This window comes from Mastacembelus armatus, chromosome 17 (assembly GCF_900324485.2).
Source record: "Mastacembelus armatus chromosome 17, fMasArm1.2, whole genome shotgun sequence".
NCBI lineage: Eukaryota > Metazoa > Chordata > Actinopteri > Synbranchiformes > Mastacembelidae > Mastacembelus > Mastacembelus armatus.
In genome coordinates, this window is record NC_046649.1 from 6,008,037 (window position 1) to 6,029,228 (window position 21,192).

Sequence of the window (21,192 nt, forward strand, 5' to 3'; positions counted from 1 at the left end):
ATGATCACTACCAATCTGCAACTGCCAGTGGGAATTGACATATCCAGAAGAATTAATAGCTTTACTTTTTCCTTTCACCATTGATCCTCCACCTAAGGCAGAAAGCAAGCACAGTCCGAGTGTTTCCCTGTCAGTCAGACCAGTCAGCTCTACTTCCTCATGGTCAGAGGTCTGCAAGGTCTCGTGCTATTTCATTTGGACAGGATTTATCACTGCATTGTACACACAGTATAAACACACACAGTGCTCAAGTCCCATTGCTCTGCTATGAAATTTATTAGAGTCATTGACTGGGCATAAACCCCTCCCCACCCCCCAAGTGCCCGATGCACTCACTCGCTTCTCCTTTGAGTGAGCAGATGAGCATGGAAGAGGTCATGTTGACTGGACAGAAGGTGTCTCGGAGTCCTGCATTGTAATGGCTGTGCTTGCAGTCCTCAGCGTGCACCAACTGTTTCAGTACCCAGCTGCAGTAGATGAGCTAATTTATAAGCCTGTGTGGCCAGTTTGCTGAGCAAATGAATAGTAATGATCCCTGTGTGACTGCTGCAGGCTGTTGGAAGCCAAAGTTAGAAGCTGGTTTGTGTATGTGTGAGTGCTTCAATTTGGGCCGTTGGTCAAGAGCTTCAGCTCAGTAGGAGGTGTCTCACACTTGATAGACAAAAAGAACCAAAATGCTTTGTGTTTTAAAATTTTAATATCCAGGTGCACAATGATGGGCAAGACCCTGCAGCCTTCATGTACAGTCTCCCAGAGTGCATTGATTTTTAGCCAACACTTAATTTGGCTGCGTTTGCCTTTGTGCTATGACTGATGATAGTCTGAACTGAAAGCTATGAAGAACAGAGAGTGGGCATGGAGAAGATGCAAGAGCTAACGGTCCAGCTTACAGATGGCACTGTGTGTAAAGCCATTAGTGCCAATCTGCTGTGTCAAGCAGGTATTAATGCCAGCACATTGTATGGCACTCAAGGAGGGAATAATGCCAGGCCACACGCACATGCCCATATGATAGAGCTGACACTTGGAGTACACCCAAAATACTATTGTGACTGTGTGTTTGTGTGTGTGTGGTAGGCTAGTGTATGATTAGTACCCTCCTGTATTAGAACAGAGATGGCACACATGAATAATGCTCTTATAGATCTTAATACGCTTATGAATTTTTAATCTCCTTCTCTGCTCCAGTGTCAGCTGACGCTATAGGTAGAGATCATCACACGTTACCTCATTTTTTCCCCTCATCAGGGACCTGATTGTGATTCAATGGAGAGAGCTTTGATGGAGAGTGTAAAGAAATTGACTGTACAGGCCAGAAGAACTCCACCTGCCAGATCCAAGACAGTCCAAATTCAGTTTCAATCAGCTTCAAACACTGTGACTCACAGCACTTGTTGTAGCTATACCATATTCACGCACACACTCTCATGCAGAAGCCATGTTCATCTGAATGTGTGTTTTTTGCATTTAACTATTCTTTAAAAATCTAAGCTCTAATGTTCATGCTGTTTTGTGACAGTTCTGTCTGGATAAATCTCTACTAAACCTGAAAACGAGCAAAGACTAATCTATGATTTTAAATGGGAGGAGACAAAAGGTTCTGCAGCTAAACTCATAATGAATTAGTGGCCAACTTTACAAACAGTAGTGTAATTTTTCATGGATATTTATAAGCAATTCAAACCGTTAGAAGCATTATTGAGAACAGCTCATTTAACACAGAATGTAAAAGGAAGAGCTGACAAGTCACCAGCTGTTCATTGTTGCTGGAGTGACCCATGAAATTTCTTTATATCATCAAATATGCTTTTGTTTATAGTTGTAACTTGTTTTTGTAGAATTGTTCAGGTTGCAAGATTTGCCAAAAATGCAAGAAACATTTTATGTTGTGAATTGTTTGACTCTGCTTTCTATCAACAATCACTGTATTGCTTACTCACACACACACACACACACACTCACATGCACATAATCACACACATGCGCACACTCACAGACATGCAGACGATGCTGCGTTACTATATTTTCTCACGCTGGAGTGTCTCTGCCCCATGATAATTGTGAATTTAATTGATGCTGTCACATGGTCTGTAATGGTGTTTCAAGTGATTGCAGAGGCAGTGTGAAAAAAAACACAGATTTTTCTTGAGGAGAAAAGGCGCCTCAGCAGAGCTGGGATTAAGGAAAAAACACCCCTTTCTGATTAGCTTTTCTTCCTTCCACATTTTCCTCTTGAAATGCAAACTTGCTAACGCTGTGGCGAGAAAACGTGACATATATAGTAGTTTCTTAGACTCTGTGAGGAAATTCGAACGTCTTCATTTTGCCTCACTTCACTTTTAGCAGTTTAAGTGTAAGGGCTGCGTATCAAACACCCCAGTGCAACAGAAAATGGATCTAGGCTATTATCATCATTAGCCGATCATTAACATCGTCATGAACATACATAATTCATAGTAAAATATGCCTGTATTATTCAATTGACATTATTGTCTTTGCCACATGACGCCCACACTAGAGTACAGTTTGAATATAAAACATCAACATGAAACAGGAATTAAATGCTTCCAGCTTCTGACACATTGAACAATACAGACCAATTCCCAGAGTAGCATATACTTAACTTTCTTGTTATGTTAAAACATTCATTAATATTCACTGCTGAAAATTACTCTCTAAATGTGGTTGAAAGATTCCACCAGCCTGAGGCCATCTAAAGATATATAAATAACAGGGTTATTGACAGTTCAGTTATTGATAAATCCTGCGCCTCTGTACGCTGCCTCTGGGTGCAACGTGTGCATGCATGATACTGCAAATGTGCTTGTAGAAAGTTGGTGGTGATGCAAGTATGAGAGGAAGGCTGTCACAGGAAGTTAAGTGCTGGTGTTTGAGACTGTGTATGTGTGCACGCACATTTCTTCTCTGATCATCACTCTTTTCTCATTAGCTACAACCAGTGGTGGAAAAAACTAAGTACATTTGTTTTAAGTGTGATTTTTGAGCCACACTTAGGTAGTATTTCTGTTTTCTTGATATTTTTACTCTATCATATTTATTTTACACATTTATACATTTGTAATAATAACGTCTAACCATCATCCATCCATCCATCCAAAGGGTACTCTACAGATTTGATATATGAATGTTACAGTTACAAAATGTCTTTGGCTATGGAGGGACTTCCTAAAAGCCTGAAGAAATAGTTTAGGTGAATTCTGATGATTTTTTATCAGAAAGTCTTTGTTGCAGACGTGGGCTGTGGAGTTTTAAATGTAGGTGTTACCAAAGACACTATTAAATTGTGCAATTGTGTGTAAGTAGAATCCTGTATCCAATGCTTTTTACAGCTTGACCATAGTAGCAGCAGTAGTAGAGTCAGGGATATCATGTCCTCTGCTTCACTGACTATTCTCTCTTTTTTTAAAATTTCAATTTATTTTTAATTGTATATCAATCACAATAAAAATCATCTTACCACATTTTATATAGAGACCCAACAATTCCCTTATGAGCAGCACTTGGCGACAGTGGAGAGGAAAAACTCCCTTTAACAGAAGAAACCTCCAGCAGAACCAGGCTCAGTTTGGGCGTCTCATTTGGGGTGAGTGGATAGAGCAGAGAGAAAAGAACAGCAACAATAAGCAACAAATAGACACTGCAGGTTGGTGGGGCCAGTAACTGCTCAGCAGCAATATACAGCTCCAGGACCAGGGACACCTGCAGAAGGTACAGAGAGAGAGAACAGGGAGAGAGCACAAACTAGGGGAGAGAGAGAGCACAAAGCTTATATACTGTATATATGTATATAGAAATGACTATATATATCTATTGTCCACAGTGTCCTTTGGTATTTAGATGACATGCCTGTGGCATGTCATCTAAATACAGGAACAGAATACCACACATGGAATTCACAGGGAATAACTTATGCACATACTGGACCAAATTAACATACTGCATTTTGTCATTATTTTGGAGTAACAGAGGGACTGTTCAAATACCTTTTAATTTAAAGTACATGTTGCACTCATGTGTTTATACAAATTTACAAAAGTAGTGTCTAAAATGTAGAAAATGTTTTTCTAAAACTTTTTCTTGTAACAGAATATATTAATTCAGTGGTCTTACTACTTTAATTTAGAGGTAAGGTATGAGTACCACCTCCATTGCTGCTGTAGCCACATACTTGTGTAGACTCTACAATTATGTCAGAAATGGTCACAATCCACATTGCTTTCACATGCAAAAATATCCCAAAAATAGAACCCTTGTAAGTCCTGCTTCAAAATCGTAAATAACATGACATAGATAAAAGGACTCTTCATAAAACCGAAGGAAGCAGTGTAGAGAGGCAAGGAGGCAAAAAAAAAAAAAAAAAGACAAATGTGTGATGATACCAATAGAAGGCTGCACAAACTATAAAAACAAACAACTTCTGACAAGGAATTCATCAATAATAATAATAAAAAAATGCCTCCTTGCAAACAGCTCAGTTTTATGTTCTTTCACTCTTACTCTCCCTGTAGAAATCATTTAGCCTGCGGGTCCAAGCACAGCAGGGGTGAGACAGCAATTAGAGAGTGACTACAGTGTTGTACGAAGGGGGGAGACGGGTTGATAACAAGACAGAGGAGAGCAAGATTACTATGCAAGATGAGGAAGGGATGATGCAGAAGAAAGGCTAAAACTAGAGAGAGAGAGAAAGAGAGGAAAGGGAATATGGTACGGGGAGATCAGCCTTAATGGCTGTGGATGTACAGAGCAGACGGGTAGGGTGGAAAAAAGTGAGAGTGGTGGTAAGTGAGGAAAGGTTAATGGCTTACGACTGGCAGAAGGGAAGAGCGTGTGAAGCAGTTAAAGGAAGAAATAGAGGAGGACAAGGAGTGTGAGATCACACACGTTTCTGAAGCTGACCTCACAGTGCAGGGATGAGCATGGTGTACTCTGAGGAGAATACATCTGAGCACGGGAGCGCGAGGGAAAGAATGGAGAAAGCAGTTAAATACCATTTTATTGCAAGCCCCTGTGGAGGCCACATTCAAATGTGTCTGCACTGAGTGGGTTCAGGATCACATAGAGAAAATAATAGATGGGATGACTGAAGGCACAAGGCACGGAGGGAGAAAGGAATAGGAAGAAAAGAGGAGAAACTGTGGAGTCTTATTAAAGATGGAATTCAAAGGAAACACAGACTGCCTTTCTCTCCTTTACTTCCAATCTCCCTTCTCTCTTTATAGCCTGTGTTTCATCTCAGGATAATGTCGAACAAATCAGCAAAGTGAGCATCTGAATTTAAAGCATCAGTCGTGGGAGTAGCAGTATTTTATATCTGAGTGTATATGAACCTGTTAGCATACCTCTACCCTATTTTCAGCTTAATATAAAAATGTGTAGATAACCCCGGAAATTTGGGTTAGTATGTGTGTAGCCTGAGGTAATGAAATAATGTTAAAAAGAGCAGAAATTGGAGCTGGAGCTGGTTTATTGCTTCAGGTTAACCCTTCAAGGTTAGCCCTGTCAATGCTGAGAAATACAGCACGCAGTAACGTGACACAGGGATTGTGTGATGTGAAGAGACTGTGCAGGAGTTGAATTCATGATTATGCATAGCCCACTGTGAGCTCTGTGACCGTGACCTTGAGCTAATATTAATGCATTGGCCTGAACCGTGTGCTCCACTTCTCTCCCTGTGGCCCTGAAGGAGCCCGTGAGTCAGGGAGTGGAGGGCACGGGTGAGAGAGGAGGGCAAAAGAGGCTAAAGAAGAGGAGAAGCCTCATGACAGAAAGAGAGCAAGAGATCGAGAGAGGGAGAGGAAAGGAGGCAAAAAATGTGAGGTGACACAAATCACCCTTGAGCAGCCAGTGGAAGAGATTATTGCAGCTAATCATAGCATTTGGTCAGTTAATCATCACTGTTGCTTAGCATGTCTGACTTGAACTTTAGCTTATTAATAAGCTACCAGTTACCAGTGGATGGACTCTGTGGCACATCAGTACAGTATTAATGTCTGGTTATTAAGCTGCCTGCAGTAGCTGAGTTGAACTTAACAGTGAATGGCAGCACACACGTTCCATAATGTCTTTTAACCAATGAAACACATAATCAAACCAAAATCCTGTATCATTGATATTAATATTTGCTTTGATCAGTGTGGAGTGCTCCTGAATGCCATCATGAATTTCTTTTGGACCACATTCCAACGAACACTATCAGTGCTGGTGACCTAAATGTTCAGTTTCTACTTAACCTTATAATGTATTGGTTAAACACTTTGCTCAAAACCACCAACACCACTACAGAAGAGGCCATTGGGCAGTGTGCCTCCAGGTGTGAGGAGAGATAGGTTCACCACTTCCCAACTGGGGCACAACGACAAAGGGGCAGTCATTGCAAAGAAACTCCTCACTATCCCCATGTGTTCTCTGCAAAATACAATGTCTTCAAATCTTCTGCCTAATCTTCTGTTTTCTTTCTTACCACTTGGCAACATAAAAGAAAAAGAGATTGAAAGTTGGCAGTTTGAAAAAATGAAGGTACAGATGTTACAGATGACCAATGAGAAAAGTTATTATTTTTAGTTATAGTTTATTGTTATTAGTTATTAGTTATTGCCCAAATTGTGTGTAATGCGTGATGTATCACAGCAAAAAAACATATATGCAAATTATATATAATATATATATATATATATATATATGTATAATTATTTTTACATTTTTCTATTATTTCTTGGGTCAGGCATTTTAGGGTTAATCAGAACAGTAATTTTTTGTGGTCACATAATGTGCTATCACTTCAGTCTACTCTGGTCAGTTCCATTGAATTAAAATAAACCCACACCATGTTATCTTCTATCAAAAAAAGTCTTCAGGCACTTAGCTTGGCTGTAGGTTGACTCCTGAACTGGTTCCTGGTATGGCTAAATCAGAAACTCCTGAATTATTTTGGCTAATCTTTATTATTTATGCATGACAGCTGGTTTGAGAAGTGGAGGCTAAGTAAAGCGGGGAGGAAGAGGTGCATGGTGAGGGCAGGTTAGAAGAAGAGGGTCAAGATGATATGGACGGTAGGGCAGGGGAGAGATGAGAGAATTGGTGGATGGTGGGAGCAGAGGGAAACTTGACAGATAATTTCTTAATGCATCCTGAGAGACACACACAGGAAATTCAACTGCAGTGGCACACAACATTAATAAAGCATGCAGTATGTTGTGCACTGTCTGTGTGACAGTATGCAAGGGCCACAAACAATTTGCAATTGTACAACACTGTTATTTTCCAATAATATTTCCAATAATATATAACTGCATATCATTTGCATACATTGCCTATTTTACCGTAATGTATGCAAGTAAATGTTTGTGCACGATTTATTACATATCAAGTCTTACACAACCTGTTAATTTTTGATCCTTAAAGAAAAATCTTTTCACAAAACTCAATACAATTACATTACATTACAATACAAGCCACGAAAATATAAAACAGTACATGAAAATACGTTTTACCACCACCGTCTCACACACACACACACACACACACACACAAACACACACACACACATACACATGAGTGTTTTGGTTCCAAATGGTAGAAGCCATTCCTCTTGGCAGTGGCATGTGGTGGCATATATGTGGGCGATTTGCCCTTTAAATGTACAGCAGTGAGTTAAGCCTCCAGTGGCCTTTTCCAAGCTCGTCTCCCTCAGCTAAAAAATATGATGTGAAGTATACACCACCAGAGTGGAGCACTGAAGCAATAAAACACAAACAATCACTTGACAAGCCGCCACACACACACACACACTGCCTTTTATACATCAGCTGATTATGATAATCAAAAGTAGGATTTGCATACTCTGAGTCTAAAAGTGCAGTTTTGTCCTGAATAATGGATTGTAGAGGAAGGGAACAGTAGCAAGATGCATTGAATAGCTTATGGTGCTAAAGGAAAAGTCTAATAATGATAAATAATGAATGTTGTTATAGGGAGTGTGTGAGTGGGGGGGGAGCGGGACAGAGGGAGTCCGCAGTCTGCGTGTGTTGAAGTAGAGGCCACACAGCATGCCCTCCAGAGACAGACTGAATTAGATCAAATGAGAACAGGGCAACATGTCCACACCACGACTGCATTAAAGAGCCAATTGACGCTAACCAAACTTCAGTGCTGAATCAATGGTGGATCGATGGTAAACAGTTAACTGTTGCTCCTCATGACGTATTTAAACCACATCTTGCTGTAAGATAAACAGACAGGGAGACATTATTTTCACACTGTTTCCTATACCGTCTGACATTTTACTGGGAGAGCAGAACAAAAGGGAATTTTCCTCCCCACATTTGCTGTGAGAATTGGTTTGATTGAAAGTTCAGACAGAATTTAAAACTTGTCACAGTACAAAGGTCTGTCTTCTGAAGTCACAAGTGCTCCTCAGAGCCTGGCTGCTTTCTGCTTCTGTTTCTGTGGGGGGTTTGTGTTCAAGTGTCGCTGCATAATTGGAAAGTGTTTTTGTTGTGGGTGTGCATTGATTAGAGAGGCGCGTCAGGCGGTTGAACGAGAGGGTGAAAATTTGCATGCATGTGTGTGTGTCACACCTAACTAGTAGTTTGTTTTCATACTTTCATGGGTTTGGTTGTGGGTATTACTGTGTTTAGTTTAGTAGAAAGTGTTTTCACACTATGACAATTTGTTTTGATTTGTTTTGATGGGAACTGTAGTTAAAGACTTTAGAGTTAGTCTTCCATTAGTTGTGATAAAGAAAATGGGTGTTGGAGCATAATGATACCTAATAATCTCACTAATATTGTTAAAGTTACTTCATGAAGTGACTCGTTACACTGAGAAACAAAGCTTGGTGAAGGTATTTCACGTGTTCTTGGCAAACAGAAGCTCCTCAAGCGTCTCATCTGTTTTGCAATGTGCAGACACAATTCATGTTTTTTGTCCTTGGCATCATACTTTTGTAAAAAATGACCGACAGCAGACCCACGTTTTTCAAGTGTAAATGCTGACGGGATTTTCAACTTGTTGCTGAAAGACACAAAACAAAAGTGTTAGACAAACCGAGCAGGAATCAGATGCATGGGCAGATGAGCTATTAGAGGGTTTTGAGAGCAACACAAAAACAACTTGTTAAATAGAAACATCTAGTTTCTGAAGACTTCCTTCAAGTGCTCCAATTCAATCACTCACAATTCCAGCAGGTGAAGCGAAGCTCACTGTTTCCATAGCAGTTGGGTTTTCATGGAGACTTACCACAAGTAAATGTAAAAGTAAATGCTACCAACAGGTCTGATGGCATAAAAAAATGAACAGAGAGGAAGTCAACAAGCCAAATTCTGGCCAGATTATCCAACATTATTCGTGAAATCAGGTGTGTGCAACCATAATGTTGGCGATAATCCATAGTGCTGGAAAGATGGGCAGTACTGTTGTGTCTTTTGCCATATCTGGCTTCTCATGGCTGACCTATTTATTTATCAGGCACACCTGCCGCCAGACATTGTTGCACACAGGCAGCTTATACAGAGAATATACAGCATCTAACCAAAGGCTAATTAGTAGTCTCTGTCCCTGGTTAGGTTTTTAGAAAAACATGCAAATATAGATGGGTGAATGATATATATTTTTAATTGGGATTAAATGATATGTTTCTTTCAAGGAAAATCATTATTTACTCTAATTAGTCCCAGGAAATGTTTTAGAAATTATTCATGTTTTGGTCTGGTAAAATAAAGTGCCCGTATTACCACTCCAATATTAACTGAAAATATTTATCTCTGGGAAGAGTTTGATGTTTAAAAAAATGTAACATACTATTTAGCCTTTTCCCCAAATCCAATAATTCTAATATAGTCCTTTACCTGTTACATATTAATTGTTCTGACACTTACATTTGAGAAACATCAATCAAACTACTTACCTGTGTCCCAATTCTGTGTTAGTACATGTGTGTGTAGGTGTGTTTTACATCTCGCTCCACTAAGGCCCAGATGGGGATTCATTGCTGTCCAGATGGGAGAGAGAGCAAAAACATCTGATGACGGCAGAGCTGATAACACCCAACCAGAGAGTTGTTGACTTTAATTATTAGTCACTGTGTAGATGTTGGCCTCGGCTTTGGGCGGTAACTGCCCCACACTTCCTGGCCTGATCTCAACTGTTTCTTCTCTCTCCAGGTCAGGCATAGCTGGCAGTCACAGGGACACAAAGTATATGGGCAGACACACACATATTCTTAGTCACGCCTTGGCTCCTGGTCCATTTGGGTGCAATGGCTGTGCCAGGTGGAGGCTTAGCCAGGAAGGACACTCAGAGTCATGACACCTTTTACTTTAAAGTTACTGTAGCCAACAATCACACACACTGACGTAGGCCCGTTGTTCAAATGGTCACGTATGGTGTAAGACACACATGCACACACCACACTTACACAAAGCCTCAAGCAAAACTAATGATATTGCAGTGGCAGGTAAGCTAGCCACAAGGCATGATTTCATTTCAAACAGGCTCTCTGAACTCAAATGGGCCCTTTCCCAAATTAATTTTGCAGCCGTTTTCCCTGAGCGGCATGTTTCTTCAGACATCTCTCTGAATTGGTGGGTCTGCTCCAAATTGATTGGCTGACCCTTTCCCCTCTGCCCTGCTTGACACTCCCTGGCTGATATGAAAGAGCTGGCTGAGTCCCAGCCCCAGGCAATACCTCCACCCAGCTTTGTTGTGGAATTTGACTGGCCGCTGGGGCTCGCATTTGTCCTATAGGCCCCTGGTTCTTTTGAAGTCATCACAGAGAACATGAATAGATAGCTCCCGCTCCTTCACAGGCTTACAGAGGAGATTGGGGGTATTCACACACCTGCCCATGTGCCCTTGCAAACTTGCCCTAATGTGTTTGCGGAATTCAACCTTGCTGCCAATCTCAGGACTTAGTAGTGCCCTGCACAGATGCTGTATGCATTCACAGTTTGTCATTTTCTTCTTCTACTGTAACCCCATCTTCCCCTCAGCCTCACACACCCTCCCAGGGACCACACACACATGCTGAATTTGTGGGGGAAACATCCACATTCATTAGACTAATGCATAACTTTGGAAAAAAACACATTTCTTGGTGTTTTCATGATTTAGTGTGTGGCAGAAATGTGAAATTGTGTATATGGGGTATTAGTTATTGAAGTGATTTAGAGGTTGGCAGAGAGTACTTTTCCTTCTCGCTTTGTGATTTATGGTTATTGCAAAAATGTGAAATTGAGTATATGAGTATAAGCATATTACCTTACGATAATATATGTAATTGAAAAGATTTAGAAGTCTGGGGATGCTGGGTATTGCATACACAACAGGAACCGGAGAAAATGGAGATGGCAGCTTATCAGGCTGAAATCACTTTCCAAGCAGAGGTGACACATCAGTAAATTTGGCTTTTGTGGCCAGTGGCTTCATATTGTTTGGCTCTTGATATATTTGATGGTATATCAGGGGGATATGAAATGCAGGAGATACGAGATGTCATATTATTCACGTTAAGCGGATGTGAAATATGGTGATAGCCAGTTGTTTTATAATATTGGTTTGGTGTTTTTGCACACTCACAGGTGGCTGAAAGATATTCCAAAGGCGGGCCACCTCTGTAGCCATAAAATATCCATAGCCATTATTTCTAGTTAAGTGCATTTTCCTATTATATTTACTTATTAATCTTGGAGAGACAGATTAGTGTGAGAGGTCAGCTTTAAATGGATTTGGTTTCCTCAGGCTGGGCTCTCCTGGTCCAGAATGACTCTGAGCAGTGCTTTCAATCAGCGCTGCCACCGCTCACTGTGGTAATGATGACCGGGGCTTCATTAAGAAGCTCGTTAAGTCCCCTCGTTAAGCTGCAGGGCCGTTAAGACTTTGATTGTTAATGGCTCTTCGTTAAAGAGAGTGAGGAACCAGGCTCCCATGGTGGTCCTGACCAGCCGGGTGTTTTGGGCAATTGGCCCCGGTTGGCCCCCACAGAAGATGAGAAGAAGTCTAAACTCATCGTAGGTCAAAATGTAAACACTTTCTAGTGAACTTATGTGACCTTACACAAGTTGTTTTAGTACATCTACTCAGGACCCCAATAAAATGCACAGAAGGTCTGGGGCCTTCTACAATAAGTGTGACATTTAGCCCACTGTAAATATATTATGAGCTGACACCACAAGTTTGACTCAGATCTTTACATATTACTGATAAAAACAACATGTGGCAGGCCAACCTAAATTATGGCGGTAGAACATAAGAAGTTACGTGAAGCGTAGCTGCAGGTTGCACACAGCAGATGTTGTGTATGTGGATTTTACTATGGATAGTGATGTGTAAGGGGTATTTTTTTGCCTCACTGGTACTTTCAGTACACTACTTTTAAAGAAAGGACAAACCATGTGCCAGAATATTTTATTGTAATATTGCCTGGATGTCTGCAATACTACTTCTGCCAGGTTTGTATATTGTAACAGAACTCCTTGTTAGAGGTGCATTAGGAGATCATAGGTCTAGTGACACATACTGTATATTTGAGTTTGGTTGGAAATCCATTTGAAATGCCAAATATTAATACTATGTGTTGGACAAAATCTAGATACTGTGCACTGTATTTCAATTTACATAACTGTAAATTGAGTTTTAACTGTGCCTACTTAGTAAGACTTGCTATTGTGATGTATATGATATGATGTGTGGGCTCAAAAGCACAACAGAAGCATGCAAGATAAAAGTTAAGTAATACAGCAAAGGCCGAAAGGGGGCAGGCAGGCAGCTAAACTCCGACAGGAACGCAGTTATCCAGTGCCAGGAGAATATCTACACCTAACACCTGGCAGAAGACTGATGACTGTTGGGGAGGTTAATATGGGGAACGAGGGGCAGATACTGACCACATGACTGAGAAAGGCAAGAAGAGGTATTGACCAGTGTTGGACACAGCGAGTAGATAGAGGAAAACATTTTGACATGTTACAGTCTAAGCAATGATCAATGGGTGAATTCCTTTTAGCTGCTTCAGTTTCAGGACTGTGACATTGCATGTTTCTTAATGTCGCACATGGTTTACAGGGATACTTGAATAGAACAGAGTCATTGTTTATGTTTTAAAGAGATATTTTAAAAGAGATTTTGACCTAGCAGTCACTGAAAATGGGGATAAAGTGCAAAACTAAAGTGAGATGATGCTGTAGCCATGACAGGCCTCTACTGAGAAGAGTAATGTGATGACACAATAAAATGATTCTGCTGCAAATCTTTTGAGAATCACTCAACTCCTCTCTATAGTGGAAAAAAAATGCCAAAATGTGAACAAAAAAAATGTTCATAACACCTCTACATCATAATTCACTCCAATGCTCTGTGGCTGCATGCTGAGTATTACTTGCCAAAATATGGCTTAATGCACAGACCTGTATAGTCAAACTCCCACTCGACATTCTGTCAAATGGAAGAGTTTTCTTAATGAGCACACACATCTGCTCATGAGCTCGACACGGATGCTCACAAGGAGAGTGGTTTGACAAGTTGATGTTTTCACACTTTTCTCACCATGAGGAATTGTCACTATTTACTATTGCTGTGAAGTCCAAGCTAACCACGGACTCCTTTTTTTATCAATGAGAAACCTACAAAGTAGTTACAGCTAAGCTTACAGGGTGAGCGTTTGATATTTAAAGATCATGATTGGAGTGCCACTTGGGATTATGGTTCAATAGTTTGTTGAAACTGAACAACTCACCTATCAGAAATGTGCTAAGGCTTTTTGTAGCATTGCTGATTTAAAAAAAAAAAAAATCTCCCTTTAGATACATTACAGTGTGTATAGATAGAGAAATGCCTTCAGGCCAGCAGTAGGTCTATTTCCAGGTTTCTAAGTGCAAACTGCTCTCACACAACACCCTCTCTGTTGGTGAGAGTGCTTTCAGGTTTTCCAATTTGCATTGTCATTAAATTAAAGGGATCTTTTCAAGGTGAAGTGTTGTTTAACTTTTGACTTTGTGCCAAATTGTTCACACAATTTCAGCTTTCAACATTCAGACACTCTGAACTTATGATCGCTTGCTTAGCTATGAACAACCTTGTCAACATCTGCACTTATCGTTTGCCCCCCAGTAAGCTGGCACATCTATGCTATTTCCGCCTTGAAAAATAGCGATACTCAAAGTAAATGAATATTTCGATTCAAAGTATCCATTCTCATTTCATTTAGCAAATGTGCTTAGCTGTTGCCACGCAACAATGCTTTCCTGAGCTAAATCCCAATCCCCTCCCCAGCTAGTTCTCTCTGTCTAAAGTCACAATGTCACACTTTCCTGTGAGTGGGGGCTAATTTAACACTCTTTTTGTCACAGTTGCTATTCGATCCACGTAGGTGTGGGGTAATGAGATTGAATCTTGATGTGCTGGGCACATCCCGCTGGCGTGTCTCTCTCGTCTGAGCGGGAGGACAGTGTGGAGCCTTCCCTAATATTGCCTCTCCCTGCATGAGCGGACGCTGGTCGCTCCGCCATCCCGCCAGGCGCTGATCCAATAAAGCTCAACACAGGGCTGTGATCGATACAGCATGTCCCACTGCCATGCACCCCTCCACTCTCCATCATATACACCTATTAGTTAGGGAATAATTGATTGCCCTACTGTTCATTATTCCTTTGATTTGGTGCTTTCATTAAATAGTTAGTGCACTGAATGTGCACAGACTAGTAAGGTCTCACCATCCACAGCTGCTGAGATGTGAATAGAGGCTTTAAGAGAGAGTAGGAGAGCATGTGTTCTGGATATCACTGAGATTAAGGAGATCCTGGTTCATAACTGCTCATACTGCAGGAATAGAGAGATGAAACAGTACAATGGGAAGAATGTGTGTGTGTGTGCGTGTGTGTGTGGTGTGTGTGTGTGAATGTGTGTAAGAGAGAGAAGGAGGTATTGTACGTATTTCTTTTGTCTGCCTCTGTTTAAATTCATTATATCCTGGAGGCATGCAGAGGATAATCTGCTTGTTTTGTCTCCACTGCCTGTCTTGAAAAAACAAACTTAATTTTTAACTGGTGTTTATGCTTGTCTTTCTTCCCCACCCTTTATGTTCCTATCTGTCCTTACTTCCCTCCTCTTTCTATTTCCACCAATTTCCATTTTGTCTGTTTTTTTTTTTATTTTTTATTTCTCCTCATCCTGTCTCACCTAGCTCCACACCGACATGGACAGGAATGATGGACGCACTAAGTATATCCTGCGAGGCGAGGGAGCAGGCTCGGTCTTTGTGATAGATGAGAAGACGGGGAACATCCACGTCACCAAACCGTTGGACCGTGAGGAGAAGGACGAGTACCGGCTCATTGCCACGGCCACCGACAGGCAGACAGACCGTGCCCTGGAGCCCTCGTCACAGTTCATAATTCGGGTGCAGGACATCAACGACAACCCTCCTGTCTTTGACGAAGGCCCCTACAGTGCCACCGTGCCTGAGATGGCAAATATAGGTACTGGACTCTGGGTGGGCAGGGGGAGGCTGGGTTTCATAATGTGTTTAGGCTTTTCATGAAATGAAGTATACTGCCTTAAAGTGTTAATTAAACAAAAACTAAATATGAAATGCATAAATTAATGAAAATATATAAATTAACCATTACATTTTGGAATACCTTACATAACTTATTAATATTCACTTCATTATTATAAAAACCAAAGTCATTATAATCAAAAGTTACACCAGTGCCACCAAAATATAGGGAAACAACAAAGCTGTGTGTGCTGTCTTACTAGAAGTGTTGGGAGTAAAGCAATAGAAAAGTATATTACAGTAATTTATATCTTTTTTTGATGTAATGCAGTAAAATAACTAATTAGTGATAAAGATTTAGTAATATTTACCTGTTACAATCTCAGTAGCGCATGTTACAACAAGAATTTACCAACATCAGGCAACAGACATATTCCAGCACCAGAGGAAAAAGATTCTACAGGTAAATAGTACGTCTATGTCCTGTTGCTATTCAGTGGTCGAGATGACTGCATAGATAGTCTGCATTTGCGAGATGGACACAGGAGCTGACTGGCCATCTTTTCAGGCCCAGTCTGCCCCTGGAGGGACATTATTTTCAGGTCGTCAGAGAAAAGGACAAGATTGTAATAAGCGCAATCTATGTGTGACACCAAGGGAACTCTCTACATTGAGAAATAGCACAAGCTCCACTGGATGTATAACGGATGAATAAACTACATTCTAGCCTTTATTACCATTACTCTTATTCTAGTCATGATGTACCTGTGGGTGTTTTGGTGAAAGTAATTCAGAAGTAGTGTAACACCTTACAATTCAGAGAAAGTAATATTGTAATATAACTAATTACTTTTGAATGACAGTGACTGCTGCTATGTAATGTATTACATTTTGGAAGTAACTTGCCCAACACTGCTTACTAGTCAACTAAATAGTAAGGTAAGGTTTTGGACTTTGATGACTGTGTTCACTAATGCACGATTCCCTGAAGTCCCTGCAGTTGTAAATTGAGATGTCAAACACATACATAATCATTTTGCATCATTATGTCAGGTCAAATATCACACAATAACAGTTCTCTACAAAATGTGATGATTTGCATGTACGGTTTGGTAGCAGATAAACCACTTTTTTCCCAATGCGGGAATATTTGGGGGCACTATATTTTGCATAAATATCATGCGGTGACAGTAAATGAAGAGATTTTAGACACAGCTCTTGTTGCAGCCAGATGTATCTCAGTATTCAGGCAGATGATTAGCTGATTGACAGACTTACAGCAGTTGTCATTAATACTGATGACAACTCCAATGTCATAGTAAGAAGAGACATTATAAACTCAAAAATTGCCTCTAGGACAACATGAAGTTAAAGTAATACAATGGCATTTTGAAATAAAAAAAATATACTCCAGTAATTTGAAGGTAAGAATTATGACATAATGAGTCTTAATAACTGTCACTTTTAAAAATGTTGTGGTTTTGTAATATATTTTAACAAAATATATATAATGTATTACAGTTAAGCAGTATAGGACAGCCATCTGCTGTCCAGACAGTTCCATTTTTCATGACAGGAAGATAATTACGTTTAGTGCTTAGACCAGAAGATAATATGGAGGTACCATTATTATAATTTGACCAGGTAACCTTTGTGCAAAGCTGAACATGACGTAACATAATTAGGATCCTGGGTTTGGGGGAGGTTTTCTGGGGTTGCTCATTTGGCTGATGGACTGAAATTCAGTCTGGAATGTTTATTATGTCACACTCATTTCTCTTTCTTCTCGTTCTTGTCCTGTCTCCACTGTAATGAGTAAAACTGGTAAAAAACAACAAAAAAAATCTTAATAACTGGGACAAGAACTTACCTTAAGTGAATGCATTATTGAGGTCACTTTATGTATACCATCTAAGACTGTAGAGCCTTTTGTTGGGTGGTGGTTTAATCCGAATAAAGTACTGGCCAGTCTTTGATGTCAGTGTCTAAAGTGATGGATGCCCCACTTGACCACAGCTCGACAGTGTGCCTGTCTCAGAGGGCTAAATTGTCTGAAGGTATTTTACTCATACGCTTTGCACTGGTTGTCTATACAACCTGCACAAAAATGTCTCTTACACAGAGAAAAATGTGAAATACGCAACATCAATTATTGGCAGCAGAATAACACAATAATGGACTCACTGGAAGCATTGGAGAGCTATTAGAAATTTAAAGTTTCTATTTGATTAACTGTAACATATACTGTACATGCTTATATGAGAGCTCCTTCAAGTAGGACACAAACGAATAATAATAAGCAACAATAAGCATGTTAATGTTGCTATAAACGTCACAGCTGCAGCTATACAGCCATTACGCAACACAGCACTGCCATAACATTACTGACTAGGATTCCATTCACATTGCATTACCACAGTCTTTTAGGCTTCATCAAAACAAATTCTTAATGGTGGGAAAACTGCTGCAGTTTAATAGCTGTGATGCAATACTGTAGGTTCAAGAAATGGATAGTTTTTGTAATATAAAATTAGATTTTCTGAGGGTTTATTTACAACTAAATTCCACACCTAATATCAAGACAACTTTGCACACTTGACTGCAGCTGGTCAAAAGAAACAGTGTTGGCTTTTATTTGTGCCGTGCACCACTGTGCTGTGGTCAAAAGAAATGAAGCAGTCTCCACAATGATGTCCCTTTGGTTATATACCTTTTTATTACTTTGTGTTTTTCTGTCTTACAAAATGAAATTACTCCTCACTCTGATCTTTATACAGGTCTGATCATAAATTCTTATCCCCCTGGCACAACGTGAGAAATACTGGGCATTTTTTAAAGAAATAAATGATCATGCAGAAATCTGTTCCTAAATAGGAAAGTGGTCAGATAGTATCATTAGTAATTGCATTTGCCATCACAATTAAAACAAATCTCACATGTTCTGCAGGTTCACTTACATTTCCAAAAAGTGTTTCTCAAACTGTGCCAGGGGAATGTAAATTTATGAGCACAGCATAAACTGAAATTAAATGCCCTGAATTGGTATTTTTGGAAAATAAAAATATACATTAAAATTCCAATTTATGTGATTATTTGTCACATCATCCTGTCATTGGGACTCATGGGACCCTGCATCACCATAATATTTGCTGAAATTAGTTTTTGTTACTTTAATTGACAGATGTCTGTATTTTTGTTGAGAGTTGTCTCAGTTGTACCAAGACGATGTCACGTGTTCAGCATGTGTAGCACCATTTGAATGAGTGTCACAATCACACAGTCTAACTTATAATACTGTAATATATAATCACATAAGAAAACAGAATACTTAAGGGTTTTTTTTTCAGTTTGGTAAAACTTATTTTTCCATTGATGTTTAAAGTTATGATTAGAAGCTAAGGGGCTTTAGTGCAGAATATGAACCATGTATACAAAAAAAGTATTGTTAAACGATCTTGGGATTGAATTAATCCCACTCTGATCTAAAGGATTCATAAAACGCTACCTTATGGATGGATTAACGCAGGGACATTATTCGTTTTATTCTCTCATTGCTTAACTCCAGGTTAAATCATTAAGCATTTAAAAATTGCTAATGATCATAGAGTATGTAACCTGAAATGTGTTGTCAATAACCGCCCCGCTGCTTCGACACAAGTAAGGTGAGATTTTGACTAATGCACTGTATAGTTTTTCTTTTTGTTGAGATAAAATGATATTATATACAGACCAAGCAGCAACTTGTGCCTTGAACAGCTGCCAAATGAAAACCCTTTATGCACTGAAATATAATTAAGTAAAAACACAGATTAATCTGCTCCAGGTCTAATGAACGAACAGCTCAGTGATGCATGTCATTTTGATGTGGTAATAAGAGGCTTGTTTGGTCTTTTCTGTGTTTCTCAACCTTTGCAAAATCAAAGGTGCTCATGAGAGACGCTCAACAAACATGTATTAATGTTAGAAATTTGGCAACAGACTAAAAAGTGTAATATTTCCCTCTGCTGCAATTTGTCAGCAGAGCTTTGACCAAGCAGTACAAGTCAGAATACAAGAAACAGAGATTCATGTGTACCCTTTTCAGGTTCTAACATGTACAGTAGATATTATTTCTGAAGGGCATTCAGCAAAAGTGGCACTAAGTGAAGAAAGTAGTGCTTTAGTTTATGTGTTGGCCCCTTTCTGGCACATTTGATTGGATGTCTGGTCTCATAAAAACATTTTGTGCTGTAAAAGGTTTGGGAATGATTTCATAATGATACAGCGCCAAGCAGAATATATATTAAAAGTACATTCTGTGTCTTTTTTAAAATGTTTCACATGAGTGCTCAAATGTATTTGCGCTCCACGTCTTGTCAGGAGCAGGCAGGTCATGCAGAGCTGTTGAATTTTATTACTCTTTTTGGCATGAAATTACATCTCTGTTTCTGTCTGTTCAGACCAGACAGGGAAAATTTCATGGCTGGAGTTGGCAGATATGCACATACAGAGGCTCCTCCAAATCCCCAAAATCAAATGCAAATGGGAATACAATTTAAATGCAATGGCAGCAGAATCCATAATAGGTTAGACTAATGGATGATTTTTAATAATACTGGTTCCAACAGCTACTTGTAGGATGTATGAGGCCCTTCATTTTTGTTGATTAAATACCTGTAGCCATCAGACAGCAGCAGGAATGATACAGTACATACAATATGTTCCATCTGCTGGCTCTCATGTGCAGTTTGTAATTATGCACAGGTCAAATAGTGTGGGTTATTATAATACTCTCAGGTTATGTAACCATGCAAATGGCTTAAATCCTGTTGTTTGATTGCAGCATTTGAAGCTGTGACTTCTGCATGTAACTGTATAGCATACAGGTATAACTGACTAAATACAATAAATTTAATCACTTGAGCATACAAAAATATAAGAAAAAAAAAAAAAACCAGCACAAACAGAAGCGGCTTATATATATTGTACTACATAACCAAGGCATAATCCGCCTATTATGATTACTGTCTATTCATATTCGAGTCATGTATAGTTTGTTGCTGCTTTGGGACTGTGCTCTTTCCAGAGAAGCACAGTTTTTTTACTCATCTAGACGTTTTGTCTCAGTTCATTAGGAAACTGTGTCCTGCTTTAAAATGGAATGAGGGGCTGACTTGATTGGCCATAACTGAAATCTGTCCTGTCTCCACCCATATGTAATCTAATCCATCCACAAATAATACATTCATACTCCTCCGACCTCTGTTCTACAGTTTTCTACAAAAACTGGTTGTTCTCAATGTGTCTGCAAGCACATGCACTTGCACCTACTACTACAATGAAAGCCTTCGGTTTGTGAAGCAACATATTGGGAAATGCTCTCATTGCAGCCGAATTTGTGGCTTCTACAAAATGAATAAATTCTGGACAGCAAGAAGCCACCTAAATCTTAGGGTGACATTCTTAAAAACCTGTTGAATTGTGAGATTTTGGTATAATTTGATACATTTACCCTTTTTTTTTCAACTTATTGAGAAATGATTTTGAAATTACCTGCCACTTCCACTTGAAAGGCATTGACAAAGGACATGTTACAGCCACTGTGACCTGTCAATATTTCTGTAACTGATCAGTGTGACTGGAGTGCTTGAGATTGAAATGAAAGAAGTATGCAAGAGTAGATGGGGGGGGGGCACAGTGAG

General features: G+C 39.7%; 1 protein-coding gene across 1 annotated transcript in view; it reads left to right on the plus strand.

Annotated features, from left to right (window-relative positions):
• cdh24b (cadherin 24, type 2b) overlaps positions 1-21,192 on the plus strand; it is a 123,307-nt gene that overhangs the window by 49,184 nt on the left and 52,931 nt on the right. Inside the window, exon 3 of the mRNA XM_026313365.1 lies at positions 15,197-15,491. Within this exon, the coding sequence (XP_026169150.1) occupies positions 15,197-15,491 (295 nt within the window). The remainder of the gene's footprint in view (positions 1-15,196; positions 15,492-21,192) is intronic.